General features: G+C 46.9%; 1 protein-coding gene across 1 annotated transcript in view; it reads right to left on the reverse strand.

Annotated features, from left to right (window-relative positions):
• Positions 1-6993: 6993 nt before the first annotated feature.
• GEN1 (GEN1 structure-specific endonuclease) overlaps positions 6994-20138 on the reverse strand; it is a 367902-nt gene continuing 354757 nt past the window's right edge. The window contains exon 14 of the mRNA XM_078647757.1: positions 6994-9709. Within this exon, the coding sequence (XP_078503883.1) occupies positions 7968-9709 (1742 nt within the window). The 3' untranslated portion in view covers positions 6994-7967. The remainder of the gene's footprint in view (positions 9710-20138) is intronic.

Raw genomic sequence — 20138 nt, forward strand, 5'->3', positions numbered from 1 at the left:
CCTCAGCGACCTCCACTGGCTCCTCGTCGAAAAGAGAGTAACCTTCAAACTGCTCACACACGCCTACAAAGCCCTCCATAACACCGACCCCAATACCTCAACGAAAGAATCTCCTTCCACGCCCCGAAGAAAAACGTCCGCTCAGCCGACCTAGCCCATGCCGAGGTCCCCCGCATCCACAGAGCCAGAACGGGGGGCAGATCCTTCTGCTACAGTGCGGCCAAGATCGGGAACAAACTTCCCCTCAGCATCAGACGAACCCCTACACTACAAATCTTCAGAAAGGACCTCAAGACCTGGCTTTTCGGATGATCTTGGAGCTGCCCGAATCACCCCACAGCACCATGAGACCTTCACGGGTGAGTATTATGCTCTATAAATCCCTGATTGATTGATTAAGAACCAGATCAGGATGGGAGGCGTTCTCTTACATCACTGCTAAAGCATGGAATGGCCTCCCACTCCACACCAGAGCATCCTCCTCTCTCCTTGAATTTTGCAAGAAGCTGAAGATCTGGCTTTTCAATTAACCAACCTTCTATAGGCAGGGCTAGGATTACACTCGACCAAGTCCTGCCCATCATGTATTGTCTGAGCCAACACGCCTCAAAATCTTGCTGGACCGCTGGAAACATCTTGCTGTCTCTATCCCAAAAGCCATGTGTGTATAAGTCCAACAGACAGACCACATTTACAAGGTGCGGTGCCAAGCTGCCTGAGGAAAACATGTTTGCCAATGATGTCAATCCTTTTGGATTCTGTGTCAGGCAGACAAGATTGGAAATGAGCTAAAATCCACTTTGCGGTTGAGGCCTGTACAATTAGGCAGTGCAGATTGGGGGTGCTTGATGAGAAAGCCCTAGTAACCAAATGATGGTTTATGATGTGTAGTCACCAGCCATTTCAGAAGAGGGCAAGAACATTGTTTCGACTAGGTAGCCACAAGAGTATCTGTGAAGGCATCATTGATTGGGAGGCAGGTCCCACATGTTGCATGGGCAGCTACAATTCTGGTACTTTAGCTGCCCTCCAAACCTCCACTGCGAACAAGGCACTTTATTCTGTTGGTGGCCCATGTAGTGAGAGAAGCTCTGTCTCAGGGGAGAGAGCCATGGCTGTTTGTAAATCCAGGTATAGGGTATCATCAGTGTAATGAGGGTGGATTCAGCTATCCTCCTCCACATCATCATCATCGTCATTAACATCTTGGGGTGTACCCTGCTTTGGCATAGAGTCTGAATCAGGGTCAAAACAGAATGGAGCCTATGCAGATAGCTACAATGTGGTAGAGGCACAATGTTAAAGTCAGGGTGTGTGTTAGATTTGGGGTCTCCAGTTGGCGCAGGTAGGTACTTGTGACAAATAGGGACCCCGGCCTTTAGTCAGGATAAGGGGGTACACTCCTAAAATAACCCCTGCTCACCCCCTTGGTAGCTTGGCATGAGCAGACAGGCTTATCTCAGAGGCAGTGTGTAAAGCATTTGTGAACACATACAGTAATCAAGTGACAACACTACAGATGGACTCCACACAAGTTGAATATTAAAAATAAGTATCTTTTATATAGATTTAACACAAGACCATAAAAGGCAAAAATCCACAATACTGTACTTAAAATGGTAGGTTTAGCTTAGTTCTCTTTAGTTCTTAAAATGCGACACTTTGAGTCAATGTACCTTAATATGCGTCACGCTTCCACAACAAAAGTGTTGCAGAGATGGAGGTGCGGCAAAGATCCGGTGCAAAGAAATAAATATGTCAAGTTCTTCCTGATGCGGCACGCTTCTCCGATGTTGTGAGAAGTCTCGACTCGATGCGTCAGCTGCAGCGGCGATACCCTTGTTTCGTGATGCGACGACAGCGGCGACACTCTTCTCCGATGATGTGAGGCGCTTACGCTCGATGCGACAACTGCGACACCCTTGTTTTGTGATGCGATGACAGCAGCTCCGACGGTGGCACGCTTCTCCGTGGATGCGAGGCGCTTCTCTTGATGCGGTGCAATGCGACAGCTACAGCGGCGACATCCACGATGCGACGGCAGAGATGGCGACACGCTTCTTCGGGGTTGCGGGACGTTTGAGATGCGGTGCAATGCGACAGCTACAGCGGCGACATCCACAATGCGACGGCAGCGGCTGCAACACGCTTCTCCCGCTTGAGTCGCGCTTCCAGCTCCTTGCGACACTTAGTCCCTCAGAAGACCCAAAACAGCAGCAGGCACTTCCAAAGAACTCAGAGGGAGCTGGGGGTTGAAGTCTGTTGTCCCTGAGACTTCAGCAGGAGGCAAGCTCTTCTCTAAAGCCCTTGGAGATCCTTACAAGTTGAGTAAAGCACACAAAGTCCTTTCTCCTTTCTTTGGCAGTCAGGCAACCACTGCAGGCCAATCCCCCAAGCAGCACTTCAGCTTAGGGATAGTCTCTCCTCAGTTTCTTCGGGTTCCTCTCCTCAGCAAAGGTTTCTTCTTGTCCAAAGGTTTCTTCTTGTCAAAAAGTGATCTAAATTGTTGGGATCAGGGTCCCGCTACTTATACCCCAAAATCCTTTCTCCTCTGAGGGCAGAGGGGCCTTTGCCTAGTCCAAACCAGTTCTGGAGCACTCTGTTTACATGACTCCTTCTCTCTTTTCACAGTGCAGGGCAGAGACATCAGACGTACCACAGGAGGTGGAGCCAGCATTGTGGAGGGAAGACACAGCCCTATTCAGGTTCCAGGTGCAATTCTTCCCTCCCATCTAGATGCAGATCTCTCTATTCACCACTGCGCTGACTCACCCGGCCTCCTGGAATTCCTCAGCCCTGTCACTCAAACTCCAGACAAGGAATACACAACCTAGCAGAGGCAGGCTTGGATAGTTAGACAAGAAAATACCTAGTTTCTAAAAGTGGTATTTTCAAACACAGAATGTTAAAACCAACTTCACTAAAAGATGTATTTTATCATTGTGAGTTCAGGCATACTAAACTCGAAATTCCACCATGTTCCCTGAGTCAGTTAGGATTATAAGATGTAATAATCTAACTGCCCATTCTGGCCTATGGAGAACAGGTAGCCTTGTAATAGTGAACAACGAAAATGGCTGTAATTCACTATTAGGACATGCCACACACACCAGGGCATGTCCTACCTTATACTTACAATACACCATGCCCTTGGGCCTACCATAGGGGTGTCTGATATGAAGAAAAGGGAAGGTTTAGGGACTGGCAAGTGGGTGCACTTGTCCAGTCAGCATGGCAGTACCAGACTGCACACAGGCTCTGCAATAGCAGCCCTTAGACACACTTTTACAGGCTGATTCTGTGGGTGGCACAACCAGTGCTGCAAGCCCACTAGCAGCATTTGGATTTACAAGCCCTGGGCACACTAAGTGCACTGTACTAGGGTCTGACAAGTAAAACAAACAAGCCAACTATGGAATCACTAATCCATACATCAATTTACCATAGGGAGAGCATATGCACTTTAGCATTGATCAGCAGTGGCCGCACCTCCATGCCCAGAGTCATAAAACCAACAAAAACAGGTCAGACAAAATGAAGGAGGAAGGCAAAAAGTTCAGGGATGACGCTGCAAAAAAGGGCCAAGACCAACAGTGCACTTTTTATAATCTCATAATGCAACACTGGTTTAGCCAATGTCGGTTTGAGATCATCCATTGGCATCGGTAGAGTGGTGTGGCTCACTGTTTAGAGGCGGCAGACCCGTAAGCAGAGAACGGCCCGGGACCAGGGTTCAATTCCCGACGCGGCAGGGTCGTGGACCAGGGTCAAAACGGACTCGATAATTCTCGCCTCGGTGCCTACTCTAACCAGGGAACACACTCGGCAACTCTGGGCATTAAGCTTGCCTCATCTCTACAACCACCCCCCACAGACGCCGGGGATGCCTGGTTTCACCTTGGAGATACCCAGAAAGGGACCATCTCACAGGGAAAACCAGGACGGGTTCCCCAGCGGTCTTCAGCGCCAGGATACTCCATGGAGTCGCAGTGCGCTTTACAAGTACACCCACATTTACATCGGTGGCATAAGCATCGGTGTTTAGGTGCCAGATACCAACATGGATCTTGGGGGCTGTGTGGAAGATGATACCAGGATCAGTTCGGGTCTACTAATTTGTCTAGATGCAGCAGACAATGCCGGGAGGGACCCGCTGGTGATAACCTGACTTGAGGCGCCTGTTGATTCTTGGAGCTCAAAAGCACAACCCATGACGCCAGAAGAGCACTGAAAATGTACAGAATGGCAGCCTTGAACTAGATCTAGTGCTGGGTCAACAACAGTTTGGAAAACTCAGGGCGTGTCAGGATCAACTGAGGGATTTGCTCTGTGGCTGATGACCTGAATGGTGTGCGACTGACATATCAATGACACTGTGCCTTCTCTTTGGAATCTTTTAGCGCTGAGTCTAGCTTCACTTTTTTATGCTTGCATCTGAATTAAGAGCAATAAATGGAGCAGTCACAGAAGCGACCCAATGATCAGTAGAGACTAGCTGTGCTTGGTGCAGGATTAAGCAAGGTTTGCAACTTTTTGTCTTTGGCAGCATAGAGCTTCGCACTACAATCTCTAATAACCTTCGGGTGTACTTATCACAAGACTTTGAATCATGTCCTGAGCCCAGGCACCACAGACACTTCTTGTGGGTCTTAGACCAACATATCATTGTTCCCTAGCACACTGTGGAGAAGTTTGGATCTGTCAAAAAAACGGAAAGTCAGGAGCAGAGCTCTGAATTAGTGTCGGAAGGCACGGACACAAAAAACTGCAAGGTTGATACTTATATGGGGTACTGCTTTCATTTCAGGGTACGTATGGAGTCAGCATGGTGCCCCTTGATGCCACTTAGCAGCAAGCAGGAGCACTGCTATGACAAATCCCCAGATCCTATATTGTACCATGGGATATTCTATGGTGAGGAATCTGCAATTAGAATTATTTAACAGAACTCCAAATTCAAAAGCCTAACAGACACTCTAGAATTATTTTGTTTTGTTTACCGCAGGTAACATGGACATCCCAAAATCTCTAATCAATGACCAAGGGGGCATGTACTCAAGAGCTCTGTAAACCAAGCAAATTTCGAACCCAGTCAAAGATATGAATGATTGTTTTTCATATTTGAGCTTCCGTTATTTCTTAGTGCCATTTTCTTTTGGCAGAAATTCAGTCATTTTGGTTGCAATGTTTATGATTTCTTTAATTTAAAAACTTCTCAGGGCAGCAAAGCCAGCTGGGGCCTGGGGTCTTCCTGTAGCAGAACCGTGGCACTTTATGCGGAATACTAAGGACATATGCAGAAAAGAGTTTTGTCAATTGCATCTTGGTAGAAATTTTAATGAAAGCTCCTCTGAGCTTATGTGCAGTGTGACAGAATACCCCAACCCCATGCTTAAAGGAATTGGCAGGAGTGGCTAATGGTGGTAAATTGGTTTCTACTTTCCCCACAACCCCTACTTGAATTGGGGGTGATGGGTGCTGAACTGATGTTGTAAGTTGATCAGCAGCGACCGGGCAATCTTGGTGGGAGCAGCAGTGTCACACTGGGAAACTGGATACTAGGACTCCAACTCTAGTATGAATGATTGCAAGGGAGGCGATGTGGTGGAGAAGTGTTGCACAGGAGCTGAAGACTGCATCCTCCAGAGGCCATTGGTGGGATCACATTCACTGCCACACTAGCCCATTGTGCTTGAGTGACAAACTTGCCAGAAGAGGCCATCTTGGACTAGTTTAATTGTGAAGTATAATACCGTTTACTGGGAGGAGTTTACGCCCAAAGATTGCTGGCATCAAAAGGAACTAAAGGGTGCTTCACTGCAGATTAGTTTGGAGGATGAAGAATTCATATTGGAAGATAAAAAACTGGAATGAGGAAAACCAGAATGGAAATGATGGATAATCTGCAAAACGGATCAGTGTAGAGAGCTCTGGGAGTCCCACCTAACATACAAAGTGACAGTGTACAGCTTGAGATGGAGGGCTTGCTCAGGCCTTTCCATGTACATAGGGTAAGGGACATCTCTCGCTGGTGGTAGATGTGAATATCCGAACGGTGTGAGGACGTTGGAGATACAGTAATGATTGTTTTGAGTTCTGCAAGGGGGGCAGGATACTACTTATTGTGAATAGAAAAACAATGTTGTTTCCCCCAGATCACTATATTCTTCTTTTCAAGACCCACGCCCAAGGTATTGATGTGGAAAAATCCCCGCTGCCCAAAAAAAGAGGTGAAAGACTTGAATTTTAGATCTTCATCACCTATCCAGTGAGACTGAAGATGTTGCACCAAGGTAAACAATTCACCACCATGAATGTGAATGCAACCAAAACTTTCCTCTATGATATTGAAGACGAGGAGCCACTAAAGGTAGAGATTTGCTAATCCTGGGTCACCTTGAGTGAGGGTGAATCAGAATGATCAATAATGTATTGCCACTGATTATCAAGGCACATGGCGTGGGATAATAGAGAGGCTATTTTGCCGTAAGCTTGATTACTGTATCATTCAGCTGTTCTTTTGTCTCTCCGCTCTCTTTCTCTTCCTCATTCGATCCTAAGCCTCCCAGTATAGCTCCATTTACTTTTAAGGGGATTAATCTACTTTGCCCAGTGCTCATCAGCTATCTAGTCATGTACTCGCCACAGGTTGGATCAAAGGAAAACCTGTTTTGCAGTTACTGTGTTGTAACAGTTTCAACTCTAGAAATAAAATGTTATCAGTTATGGAAATGAAATGTTGCCTACTGATTATACCATCACAACAATTGTAGATGAATTAAGTTTCTTACCCAACAACAGTTCACGAAATGACAACTGAAGGTTACCTGTAGTTGTATGCCCTTGGCCTCTCCTTCCTGTGTTGCCACAATAAGTCTCTGCACAATTAATCATAGTATAAACATGCAGCTGCCTTTCACACGGCTACAGTTTTGGACAAATAAGTAACTTAAAACTATTAAAATCTGTTGCATAGCCTTTAAAAAAAAAAAATGACAATCATACTTTTATTACAGTAACATGTATATATTTTTGAACAACAGAAAGTGTTCATATACAAATATAGTGATAATTCATTAGGTACACAGTAGGAAAAAAGTGTTTACATAAAGCAGCAAAAAATAGTACACACACGTTCAATAGGGAGACCTAAGGGACTCAAAATAGTCAATCACATAAAAAGATATAAAATACTTCTTCGTATTTATACAAAAACTGTTATTTTAATAATTGCAAAACCATTCGCAAATTGTAGTGTGCCTCAGTGAGGCTCACCTCACTCATTCTAGACCTGCATATCACGAGGACTGCCCCACAGATATAAAACGGAAAAGAGCACGTTGCCATAATTTCACAAATTAGATGCGATTAGAGAATCATATGCCCTTTGTGTTTCTAGAATGCAAAATCCTAGTTGTTGATTTAGTAACACATACTAAGATGACAAGGCCCTAGTTCAGATATAGTCCAACTTATTACACAAATGTTCCTCAGCCATATCTTAAGATTTGCACCATCATAGAGTCTTGTGGAGTAATTTTTCGTGTGTATATTATAGGTGCTTTCTAGCACTGTGGTAGACAGCACAAGCGCAGTGACGGGCAGAAAGACTTTTAACATCACGTTGTCAGCATGTCAGAGCCCTGAAAATAGTTTCTCTTCAACAGCATTAATGGTTTTAGCGAAACACGTGTCGCCATCTCTTATCTCTGAACTAAGCTGCACAGTGAGAGCTGATCCACAGTTGTCTGTGGCTTGTTTTGCACACAAAACATGCTGGAAGCCAAAGTATACAATGCCTTATGTCAATGCAAATCATATACAGTGGCAGATGACTCGAAGTCACTTGGGGGCTGTTGCTGATATCAATGTGCATTGTTTACAGATATACAAGACTTCACAGAAGAGGGATTTGAAAAGCTAGAATACCACACAACCCATTCTGGAGCACTATAGTTTGTAATATTTCAAGTGTTCTGCAGAAGTCTCATCTTTATTCTCTCACTCAGAGGGAGGGGGCTATCGGAAATTAGTGAATTGTCAGCACTCTGGGGTCCTGGGGATAACTGCAGTTCCTTGAGGGGAGCTCTCTGGAAAGTGTTCTCAGCAGTGGTAACTGAAGCACTCCTAACAGATAATACAGATGCATTGTCAAAGACAAAACGGTTTCTGGAACCCTGCAAACCTGGTCTTTCTGTTTTACCATCACCTATTTTCATCCCCGCAATCCTGAGGGCCAACCTTTCTGCACAGTTATCTGTCGACGGTAGTTGGGCAGGACCATGGTTTTCACAGTGCCCCTTAACACTGAAGTTCTGCTTCTTGATGCCTATGTCCGCAATGTCGCTGTCTTCGCTAGATGAACGCGGAGGACTGCGGCAGACACTCTTCTTAGGCATGCTATTCAGGCCAGTCTTTTTGCATATTTTTGGAACTGCATCCACAGCAGTCACCTCTTTCACCTGCACGGCAGGCATCTTTAATGACGTGCTTACCAAGAGTTTTCTTGCATTTATTGCCTCAATTCGCCGAACACTTGGCTTTAACATATTTGACTTTGTCTTATTCCCAAAGATTTGAGCAGCAGTTGCCAACTTTGATGGGTCCCCCACTTGGATTTGGGACAGCGATCTCTGGCAGGGCTTACCTGGTGGCAGTGCTGGTGCCTCCCCTGGGCGTAGTGAATGAAGATCAGAGATGTTTCCACTCCAAGAATTGGAGGCTTGCTTTTTGCATTCAGCGAGAGACAATAGCTTTGGGCAAACTGCATTCAAATCACGTTGCTTTTTGGGTTGTGGACAAGACAGTTGGCAACCATTCTTCAAAAGGATTCGCTCTTCGAGAGGTTGCCTCACCACGAAGCTATCACTAGAGACACATGTGCCACCATTCATGTCTGCTGGTGCCTGATGAACTGAGAGAGGAATGGTATTTCCTGTGTTGCTCTTAACTGCCTTATTGTGTTGTTGATTTGTAGAATTACCACAACCTGGAGCCGCTTTCTTATCAAGCACATTTTTGGAAACAGGCCTGAGAGGAGCTTCTAGTTGCGGAGAGCTACAAAAGGAGGAGGATTCCCAATCAATGCTACTCAGCTGGAGCTCGGAAATCACAGACGTGACATTCGGCGAGGGGGCTTCAAGACACAGTTTGCTGACATGGGCAGGTGATGCCAAAAGGTTGTCGGAATGACAAATTTGCTTTGCAGATTCCACTGTTTTAAGCAAATGTGAGGTGCCTACGTCAGCATCTGGAACAAAGACTTCTGTGTCCCAATCAATGTTACTCAATTGCAGCTCGGAAATCACAGAGGAGACACTTGGTGATGGTGTTTCAAGACCATGATAGACATATTTGGTTGGTGATGCCAAACACTTGACGTGTGCATGAAATTGCCTTGCCGTGGTAACCGTCAAGAGTGGTTCAGAGGTGCACAAGTCTATGTCTGGCAGAAACAGTTCAGAGGCAGAGTCTGTTTTAAAGTGAGGTATGTCTGAAGCCGGGGAATCATTTTGTAGCTCCAAACTGGTGGGAAGAGAACTTGCTTCAGTCTCTGCATTGGAAAACTCTTTCGGCAGTGGCATCAAACGGGATTCTGAATCACAACTTGGAAAGGTTTGGATTTTAGGGTCCAAATTCATATGCGAAATGAGTTCAGCAATATCATCTTGATCGGACACTCCTTTGTCTTTGGTTTTATTTTTCTTACCTAACATAGAAACACAAAGCACACAGATTAATTAAATGCACATTAAATATATTTTTATATTTGAATGAGTACAATACTTGCAACATCAAAAATACCGGCAAAGTGCAATTCTGTTGACTGGTAGAGGGAGGGAATAGTCCTATGTTTATTTTCATGCTAATAAGGGTCATTGCTAGGACCGGTCATTTACTGGTGACTGTTATTAAATGTATTATTTTGGTCCTATAATAGTGATTAAGCACGAGTTGTTCAGCGCAATGATCCTTACAGACTTAATTTGAAAGCCCTTCCCTTCCATGCTTGCCTAGAAGCATCTTTCACAGCAGAAGAAGACAAACATAAGCAAAGCCAAATGGTCTGGCTTTGGCAACCATGTGCAATTGTTACTTGAAAAAACAGTGTTTGCAAGAATGTGTCACAAAAATGAAGAAAACATGATACTTCCTATAAGTGGTGATCACTTCTTTTTTAAAGCACATAGCAAAAAAATTTGTTTCATATTGTAAGAAAAAGTAAGGTGCTATATTGTTTGAATTATTGTAACCTGAAGATAAATAAATAGCGAAATCACCCATGGATGACCAAAAAAAACGATAAAGAATGGGAAATAAACGATAAAGAGTAAAAAAAAAAGCACTGCCAAAGCAAACGGCCCATCAACCATTGCACTGAAGTGCATTTTACAGGACGTGTGATCAAGAAAATGCTGTCACTCACAGTCAGGATAGCCAATGGCTGAAGTGGTCTGACCCAACATCCCATACTCCTTGCTGTGCCGGGCTGAAGGAAAATGTGGAAGACAGGCAGCTGAATCATGGATGAAGTGGGCTGACCTAAATCCCCTAGTTGGATGAGTATATATATGAATGACTTTTGTTTTATTGCAAGAGAGCTAAAGCTAGCTCAATGCTAGTCCTAAAAAGTGTATATGCTCTCAGATTCTCCTTTCTCAGTTCCTTTTCTCACTATCTACCCATATCATACACATGCATAGAGTGGTGATAGGGAGCGGGTCATATAAAAGGAATTGTGCTGTGATAAAGGTTCAAGATTCCCTTCATAATCAGTTACTTGTATTTACTTTTAAGCCCTCTCAGCCCGTTCTGTACTTGATCTCAAGTCAAGCAAAGCTTTATTAAACTGCATATTTTAGCAATCATAAATGCACAGGGGTACGAAGCCATCAGGCCGACCCGAGCCTCTGCCTAGCATGTGATTGCAGGGCACAAGCTACACCCCCAGTGCATTAGAGGTTTAGATGAGCCTTCTCTGGGTTAGAGTCTCGCTCCCCATAAATACATCCACCATGTTCAGAATCTTGGTAATGGCCCATGAGGCAACCCTGAGACCAAATACAAGAGTCCCATATTAGCAGTCCTGCTTTTACTTAAAAATACGATGGGGGTACTGTGTTGTTCCTACAGGGGCAGTATGTGGAGGTAAGCATCTTTCACATCCACAAACACAGCCAGATGTCTTTTAAAGTTAGCATCCTCAACTTTTGTAAAGTGAGCCCTTATTTCTTACAAGGAAGTAGTTTGTTTAGTAATTTTTAAAAAGAAGTGCTTCCCCAAGTAAATTTGGCTACGTTTTATTACACAGTACAGAATACGACCCTCCAATGTCTCCTTCACAGCAAAGATTCTAACTGTCAGCACAGTGAAATGCAGCAGTGGAGAATGGTAAGGGATAGGGGGGTTGATGGATGCGGGTGAAACCATTAACAGGAGTGGTAAGGGCACAATGCATTAATAAGAACTAGTTATACAGCAAACAATATTAACTTGAGGTGTGGGAATAATATGTAGTCTAATTGCAACACATCTTCTTTCCATACTTTTGTCATTGAAGAGATTTGCATTTCGTATATTTGAGTATATTTATTTACAGTACACAGAATACAATGAAGCAATATAACACTCCCAGGTGGATTTACTTAATTACATATTCCTTGTGCCATTGAGGTACACTTTCGGTCCTATGAAAGAACATCCTTCTATCTGTTTCATTATTAAAACTAACAACTAGACCAATTACATTATGTACTTGGAATGGTATGACACTTAGACAACCTGTCCACGCTCCAGGTCCTCCCATCGTCAAGAACTACAACATTCCTATGGCCCTGGCCCATTTCCAGAGGATTAGGATGATTACTGTATTTGCCTTTATATGGATTAGGTAGTTTGACTACAACTACGTTTCCAATTTTCCTATCGTGTCTGAAAACCCCAGGTTTACTGCCGTACCTGGCCTTGTAGCCTTTTTGGAGTTGCTTAATGCTTTCGATTATTTTCTCGCTCTGCACCCACACTGGCCTACCCCTGTGCAACCAGTTAGGTGAAAGTTTAGAGCCTGGGTGTCTGCCTTTGAGTGATACAAAAGGGGAAACACCATTAACTGCGTTAGGTGCAGTATGGTACAACCAGTCATTTGTGTTACAGTGTATCGAAATAGCTCTGACACGCAACTATTTCAGTTACAAAAAATACCTTTTTCTACAAGTATCAGGGGCATCAATGGGTGCAACCTTAGCGCCCAGTCTGGCCAGCATTTATGTGGGCCAGTTTGAGGATAATTGTATCTATCACCCGTCTAATCCCTCCCAGAGGAATTTTCGCCTCTGGAAGAGGTATATAGACGATGTGTTGTGTATTTGGTCTGGAGCCTAAAGTGGGCTACTTGATTTTCTGAACTGCCTTAACAGTCTGGATACAAGCCTCTGGTTTACTTGGACATTTAGTAACCAGAAAGCAGTGTGCCTGGATTTGGATATTGTGGTAATCAATGATAAACTTTGTACCCCTGTACATCAGAAAGCTACAGACAGGAATTCACTTCTTCACTACCTGTCATTTCACCCCAGGGCTATGCGAGATAATCTGTCCATGGGACAGTTCCTGCGGAAATTTGGGATGGCTACAATCACCGCCTCCCTCATGGAGGGTGGCATTGTGCCGGACACGCACGTCATCGAAAAGTGTGGAGAGGTGGGGGAGTATTAAGTCAGAAAAGGCCTTCTAAAAGCCTACAGTCAGGCCATCCGCCACATGGGCACTGGTTGCCTTCATTCCCGACAAGGCCAGTAACATTTCGTCCCTTTCAATTGGCCTCATGAGAAACTCACAATGAGTGTTTGTGAGAAATGGCAGTTTAATATTTTCAAGATAGTCGAGGATTTTGCTCCTCCGTACCGGAAGCTCTGGAAGTGTATAGTTCCCCATAATATTGCCTAAACCTGTTTGCTATGTCCACTTCTTCAGACAACAGCTCCCTCTCCGCTGATTTAAGCTCAGTAAACAACGTTCTGCTGCGCCTATTTTTCAATACCTGCGCCAACACAGAACCAGGTCTGTGCCCCTCCCCGTAGGTGCGCGCTGTTGCATATTTGCCTAAGTGTTTCAATTTGCTATCTGCAGCTTCCTGATATTCTCCCAACAACTCTTTTATGTTTCGCGATATGGCTTCGTTGGAACTCGCTAATTGGCGCTGTTCCCAGTTCGCCCAATCGCTTTTCCAGATCTGAGAGTCTCTTGCAAATCGATATGAGAACCCCCGATTGTTTGGCCATGGCCACTCCCCGGATATAGAATTTGAGCGCCTCCCATACTACCTGGAAACTGTCCACTGACCCTACATTAATGGGGAAAAAAGTTTCTATAGCTTCAGCAATTCTTCTAGAGGGTCTAGCAGGGAGTAAGGAGGAAATCGCCATGTAAATGGCGAGATAATCTTCCTGGGTGTGGCAAGAATCAGCAGCAGGGGAGAATGGTCCGATAGGGTACGCGGGAGTATCAAGCATTCCGAGTGTGGTCAATAAGCGTCGAGGAGGCCAACTAGTAATCAGTTAGAGTGTGCAAATTATAATAAGCGGAGTAGTGCGTGTAGCCTCCTGTGTCTGGATGCCGTGTACGCCACACATCACAAAGATCCATGCATACCATTGCGCTTTCAAGTGCTCTAGCAGCCGCGTAAGCCGTCCCATCGGGCCACCAGACCTGTCCAAACTAGGGTTCCTGACCAAGATAAAGTCCCCACCCCAGAGGAATTGTGCATCCGGGAACCTAGTCACTACTCCTGTAAGTGTTGTAAAGAACTCCGGCCAGTCATAATTAGGGCCATATACATTCACTATAATCAAGTCAATCCCCTCCCCTGACACCTGGAGATCACATAACAGCCATTCGCGTCCGAGTCTAATTGAGCTAGTGTGTAGTTAGATTTAGTGTTAACCCACGTCAGTAACCCCCTGGCATGTGTGGTGAAACCAGAGACGTTTATGTTGTCCTGCAGTCCTCTACAGCGCAATAATATGCTGTTCAGTGGGAGGTGTGTCTCCTGAATCAGGGCAATTTACGGTGGTCATTAACCCCCGGACATTCCATGTAAGGGCGCGTAGAGAATCTAGTGACTTCTGCTCTTGTATCTCACTGGGTCCCACCATCGTATGGGGTGGTGTTGATCGTGTGATTAGACCTGTGTAACCAATGGTTAGAATGAACGTCTGTATAGACCAACATAAAATTTGTAACTACCAAAACAACAAAACTGTCCCCTCCTCCCCCACCCACAGCAGACCACCCCAAACTCGGTCGCGAAGCATCCCCCAGAACATCCAAACCACCTCCCACCCCAACCCCAACCCCTAATCAACAAAAAACCCACCCTTGTGTGTTGCACTCGCAGGCAGATGTTGCTCTTCCTAGCTAGGAGAAACAATGGGAACGTTAAACAGCCCCGCCCGCCACACATCGTCCCAAACTATAAGACAGCTTAGCACTCCCAATGGTCACAGCCCATTAAATATGCACCGAGCACCAAAAAAAAAGGGGGGGGGGATACAATATCCTCACTGAGGCCTAAAAGAAATGACCCAAGACTCCAGATCTTCCCACGTCTAGAGTCCCAAGATAATCTGTATGTGCTCCCCACCTGTGAGCCCCTCTCAATCTGCTAGTAGCAACTTGGCGGGCGACAACCCCAGCAAAATGAGTGCAAAGTCTCAAGCCTGAACCTAAGTGGGTCTGGGTGGGACAAAGGTTAACAGGCCGCCACGGGTCGTGAGCAGCAATACCTCAGACACCAGGAGGACCACCCCCCCAAACCCAACCCCCAGGGCCATACTTATCATACAACAGCAGTCCGTCACAGTTAGTCCTGATCATCCAGGGAGCCCCCCGCCGCCTTGTTGAGCAGTTGCCGTTCTGGACTCTGGCGATGTTCTTTGGACCAACTCTTTAGTGCCTTTTGCAACAAATTCGGATCCGTAATCGGTCGCAGTGGTGCCCCCGGGGGCGGACGAGGTCCCAGGGAACGGAGTGCCCTCTCCACCACAAACATAGCGAAAAAGGCCCCATACCCCAACAGGGTGACCAATAGCTTCTCTATGAATTGTTCCATGTTGCCAGTCGAGGTGGACTGTGGAAGGCCAGTGATCTTGAGGTTGCAGCGACGCGATCGCGCCTCCAAGTCCTCTGTCTTATCTTGAAGGACTTTTAGGACTCTTCCAAACTGCTTATGATCAGTATCAAGCCTGGTGTGCGCTTCCTCCACCTAGGTAAGTCTCCGCTCTGACATGTCTAGCCGTTCGGCATGTTTGTCTAATCACTCACCATTCTGTACATCCTGTAGGAGAGTGCGTCCATTTTCGTACCCAGGGAGGTGATGCCGCTTTGCAGGCTCTTTTCCATGGCCAGGAGCATGCCACGGATGTCAGGCCTAGGGCCATCAGCCGCGGGGTTCTGCATCCTGGCGGCTTAGTCTGTAGAGGCATCATGGGATTTCAAGCGCTTCTGGTCGAAAGAGAGTTTGGGCTGCGCCCTATCCACTCTGCCCATTATACTAACAGGAGAATGTACCAGGTAGAGCTCTGTTGTATTGCCGCGTCACAGCTTGAACACCAACTAGCAAGAAAATCCGTGAGGGACTCCCGGCTGCCCTAGACCACCAATGCCTACACTCGTAGTGTTGAGCAGTATCTCGGGCGCTGTGGCAGTATGAAGATGCCTACCGGACATGGCACACGTCGTCAGGCTCTTCCTTTGGAGCACTGGGCAGCTTATTGGCTCCTTGCTTCAGGGACTCTCACCCAGAGCCTTAAATATTAGCAGGTGGGCACATCGCTTCTACCAGGGAGGCTCTTATCATCGCCGCCTCAGGTCTGCGACATTTCGCAGAGGCACCACGACCCCACACACTGGAGACCACTCACATTGTTTAGGGTTTCACTGCAGAGGACCGACCGACCCGTCCGTTCTTCCTGCCACGTCGAGCTTCTTGTGCTACTCAATTCCGCACTCTCTGATTGCATATAGGGCGCACCTGGGGGCCCCGTAGCCACAATGACCCCCGCACTGCCCCCGTCCCTCTGCGACCAACGAGCCAGTCCGCTCCCATCTGTAGGTTGTCGCGCCGCCTCAGGACCCCCAAGCCAGTCTCTGCACTCCTCAGTCGTCACCACAGCTTATCTGGGCCGGGCCAGGTAGATCCAATCAGCTCCTCGCAAGACAAAATGGCGGGGGCCCAGGGAAAGCAGGCGGATCCGCCGATCAGGCGCTTTACGTGTCCCCACGAGGATTACCTTGCGGGAGGCCTCCGATCCACGCAGCGCACCAGTCTGGCCAGTTTACAGCAGGGGCAGTCCCTTGAGGCGCCGAGATCGGCACCCCCGCCCGCACCGGGCCGCCCACCGGCCCCGAGAGGCACCGGATGGATATGCGTGCAGCCGCTCGTCCCTACGAGCACCCACCTGTCCAACGGTAAGTTGCAGCAGGTCCGTGTACGCCTTCGCGGCAGGCAGTCCGTTTGAGAGCCGCACGGCTCTCAGCCCTCAGCGTGTCACTGTTCTGCGCGAACCCGGGGATCCGAGGCCCACAAGCCGGGCAGAGGCAGAGCTCCGTAACTCCGGCTTCCCGGGGCACAGAAGGACATCGAGAGACATAAGGAAGTCAAAGAGCACACTAAATAAGAAAGACAAGCCGTCGGATAATTGCAGGATAGGAGGACGATGTTGCGGAACGAAAGGCTCAAGCGGCCATCTTGGTCGCGAGCAAGCTCCGCCCCCCACAAAACACTCTTTTCACCTTTTTTGTTCTGGACACAATTTTTTTTTCAGGTGAGAAAGCTACCTATGATGAGAAACGTGGGCATGAATGGTGAGGACCAACCAGTAAGCTCCCATGGTGTAGTGCACGTGAGGTGGTATCTCGCCTTTTCACAATTTTTGTTGTTGGATATACACCTGTTTCAGTGGGGGTATTTTTGATACACAGTGACTGACAACCTTAAAGTTTTTTTTTAGAAGAGCAACAACGTTTTGGGCTATAAGAATTTGGGACAATACCTATGAAAGAGAATAAGGTTTGTTGTTGGGGTATATAAATAGAATACCCACTCCCAATTCTATATATGATAAAAGTTAAGCCCGCATTGATCAGGTCTTTGTGGTGTTTTTTTCTGGATCAGCTGTGCCAATTGAGGCTAGGGCACTGAATTCTTAGGAGCTGTACCTCATGTTGCACTAGTATGGCGATCTGCACTTGCACAGGAGGCTAGGAAATGTCAGCTTACTTCTTAAATGTACAGATCTGCACTCAGAGATGAGGAGTCCAAGGTGACAATTAAGGGCAGCATTGAACATTAACCTGCACTTAAGACTGAGGGGGATCTGGGAGAAGTTTGTCACTTACTGACTGAGTCTGAGCCTTCTACCATCAAGGCCATTTTCCCTGAGAGAGTGACAGTCAGAGGAGAATCCAGAGAAGATATTTAGTTCTGAGGAGGTAGAGCACAAGCACTGATAAAAACTCCAGGTGGCCTTTCGGTTGCACCAGAAAAAACACTGCAAACCTGTAATCCTTCAACATCTGGATAAGCAGAGTGTTATGTTGGATGTAGTGTGGTACAGGAGTCAGGAAACGTCCCATTGAGACTGCTGCAGTCCTTGGCCAGAGAGGTGAACTCAGGAGGGTCCGGGACTCTGGTCCCTCTGCTTCTCTTGTGATTTGGTTACAGTGTGACAAGTGATTTACTCAACCACTCGACAAGGCTGGCTACTGCACTTCCTACCGCAAGGCTCTTTCCAGACCTGTTGGTGACCAACACCCTAGAAGGCACATTTGCTCGATTATTTGGTGCAATGTCCTCGAGACACCTTTCTCAGATAAAGTAACTGGCTTGCTCCTGTGATGCGATTATGACTTGAGACATCTGCACATCGAAGAGAGTAGCTGGGCTCACACAGAAGCTGCAACACAGTCTCAAGTTTAGAAGACAGTTTCGTTGCTAGGTTACAAGGTGCCTGATGCTCCATTCCTGGGCTGTGACAACAGGGGGCAGCTGAAATAGGTTGTCCTGTACCAGAAGGAAAAGTCTTGTTGACCTTGTGGTCTACCTTCCCTGGAGCTCCAGGTGGAGGGTCCAGAATAGGTTGCTCTGGTACTTCATGTGTTGAAAGGGTGATGCATACCAAATCCAGTGTTCAAGACACTGTACTAATTTTCCTTAATTTTCTTTCTAATGATGAAATCCACTAAACTCTTCCTACCAGTAAAGCAGATCCCTCATACTGATGGTAACACACAAAGTGCAGGCATACAGGAGTTGACTTTATATAAATAGAAGGTGCCGTGGATATGTGAGTCTGCTGATGTAAACTGTCAGTGACATGAAACACATGATTCAAGGCAAGAACTCAGAGGTATATTCTACCAACTGAACAGAAGGAAAAATATTAGGAAGTAAAAAGATAGCAAAAAATTCCACAGATGTTGTTGGGACCGTGCCCCCAGGTAGGAAATCACTTAGCACATCAGTGGTAGGTTGATCCAGAATAATTATATGGAAAAAATGCAATTGATGAAGAAGCCACAAATTAATTAAGGGAAGAGGGGAGTGCCACATCAGAGACACATGCATGGGACTGGCACCTAAATACCTAAATTAACAGCTTAATGATTCAGTTCAAGTTCTCGTTCTGCCAGGATATTAACCAAGTTATGACTAGGAAAGAGCCAGGATGCAAGTGCAATGCCATTTGCTCACCAAAACAAAGCAGAAAAGCAGTCCGGTCACATGAGATACCTTTTATAAGGAGCTAGAGGGGAAAGAGTGTGAATCGGCCATTCAAAAAAATGAAAATAGGTGTATACGCACTGATTTTCCAAATAGCCAGTGAAGTTTGTCATGTCAAATGAAGGACACTGTCCTGATAAAGACACTAAAATAAAACGTATATTCCTAAAATGGGCTTGACATGTAAATCTGTGTAAACAAACATGTTAATGCATTCTTTCAGACCGTTTTAAGTGAATCCAGAATCCAGACTCCGTGCTTTTGCTGCTGCTGCTGCTGCTGCTCTCTGCTGTGGCTGGTGCCGGTGCTCTCTGCTGTGGCCGGTGCACTCCTGAAGCACACAAGCTCCTGAGCTCCTGTACAGAGCCGTACTGAGCCGCCTGTGCCCGTGCCGCCGCACTGAGAAGCCACCTGTGCCGCCGGTCCCGCTGCCTGCGCCCGTGCCTTTGCTGTGAGCGGCCGCGGCGTAGGTGGTGAAGGCGAGGCAAAAGGAGCAGGCAAAGCGAGGTGAGGCAGGTCAGGCGGGTGAGGTGAGACGCGGTAGGGTGAGGCCAAGGCGGGGGAGAGTAAGAGTCGTGAGCAGCCTGAGGTGTGCTTGAGGATTTTAGCACAGCCTCCGCGGCTAGCTGCCAAGCTGCCTTCATTGCCTTCACCGCTACCACTGACATTATCAAAGCAAGGGGACAGCCTAAGCGCAACGGTTGCAACCTCCACAACTGCCAAGCCGCCCCCATTGCCACTATCTCTGCCATCAAGACCATCGCAGCGAGGGGGACCAGTGAAGGGCAGTGAAGCATACACTGGAGCCACACGGAGCCAAAAGGAGCCGCCAAAAGCCAAACTCGTCCAGTCCCAATCGCCGTTGACCGCGTGCAGGAGAGCGTAGTGCACAGCGGAGTACGGCGGTGGGGCAGGGTGTTCTCCCCCTTTAATTAATTAATTAATTAATTGTGGGTTTCTAAAGCGCTAGAATCGACTCCCGAAGGAGTATCTCCTTTGTCCCCTTGTGTCTTGGGGATACACTGGTGCGACGTGGAAGCAATTGTGGTTTGCTGAGGGTGTCGGTGGGAGCTTGTGTGAGCCAGTGGGCATGAGTCTCTGATGTTTCCCAGTGTAGGAGTCTTGTGGCTTTACGTAACACAGTGGGTGTTGCTCTCCGGCGCCTCGGGTGCAGTGCTGTGTGGGGTTGTGTCCATATTGCCTAGTTAATTATGTTGTGCCCAGAGCAGCAACAGAGTGGAGAGAACACTGCCTGAGGAAACAAACCCCTTGGAGAGAGGCAAGAGAATAATTAAGAGCAGTGGCTACCGAGTACTTCCCCTAGCTGGCCCTGTGACCCCTAACCTAGGTAGACCCC

This window comes from Lissotriton helveticus, chromosome 6 (assembly GCF_964261635.1).
Source record: "Lissotriton helveticus chromosome 6, aLisHel1.1, whole genome shotgun sequence".
Classification (NCBI taxonomy): domain Eukaryota; kingdom Metazoa; phylum Chordata; class Amphibia; order Caudata; family Salamandridae; genus Lissotriton; species Lissotriton helveticus.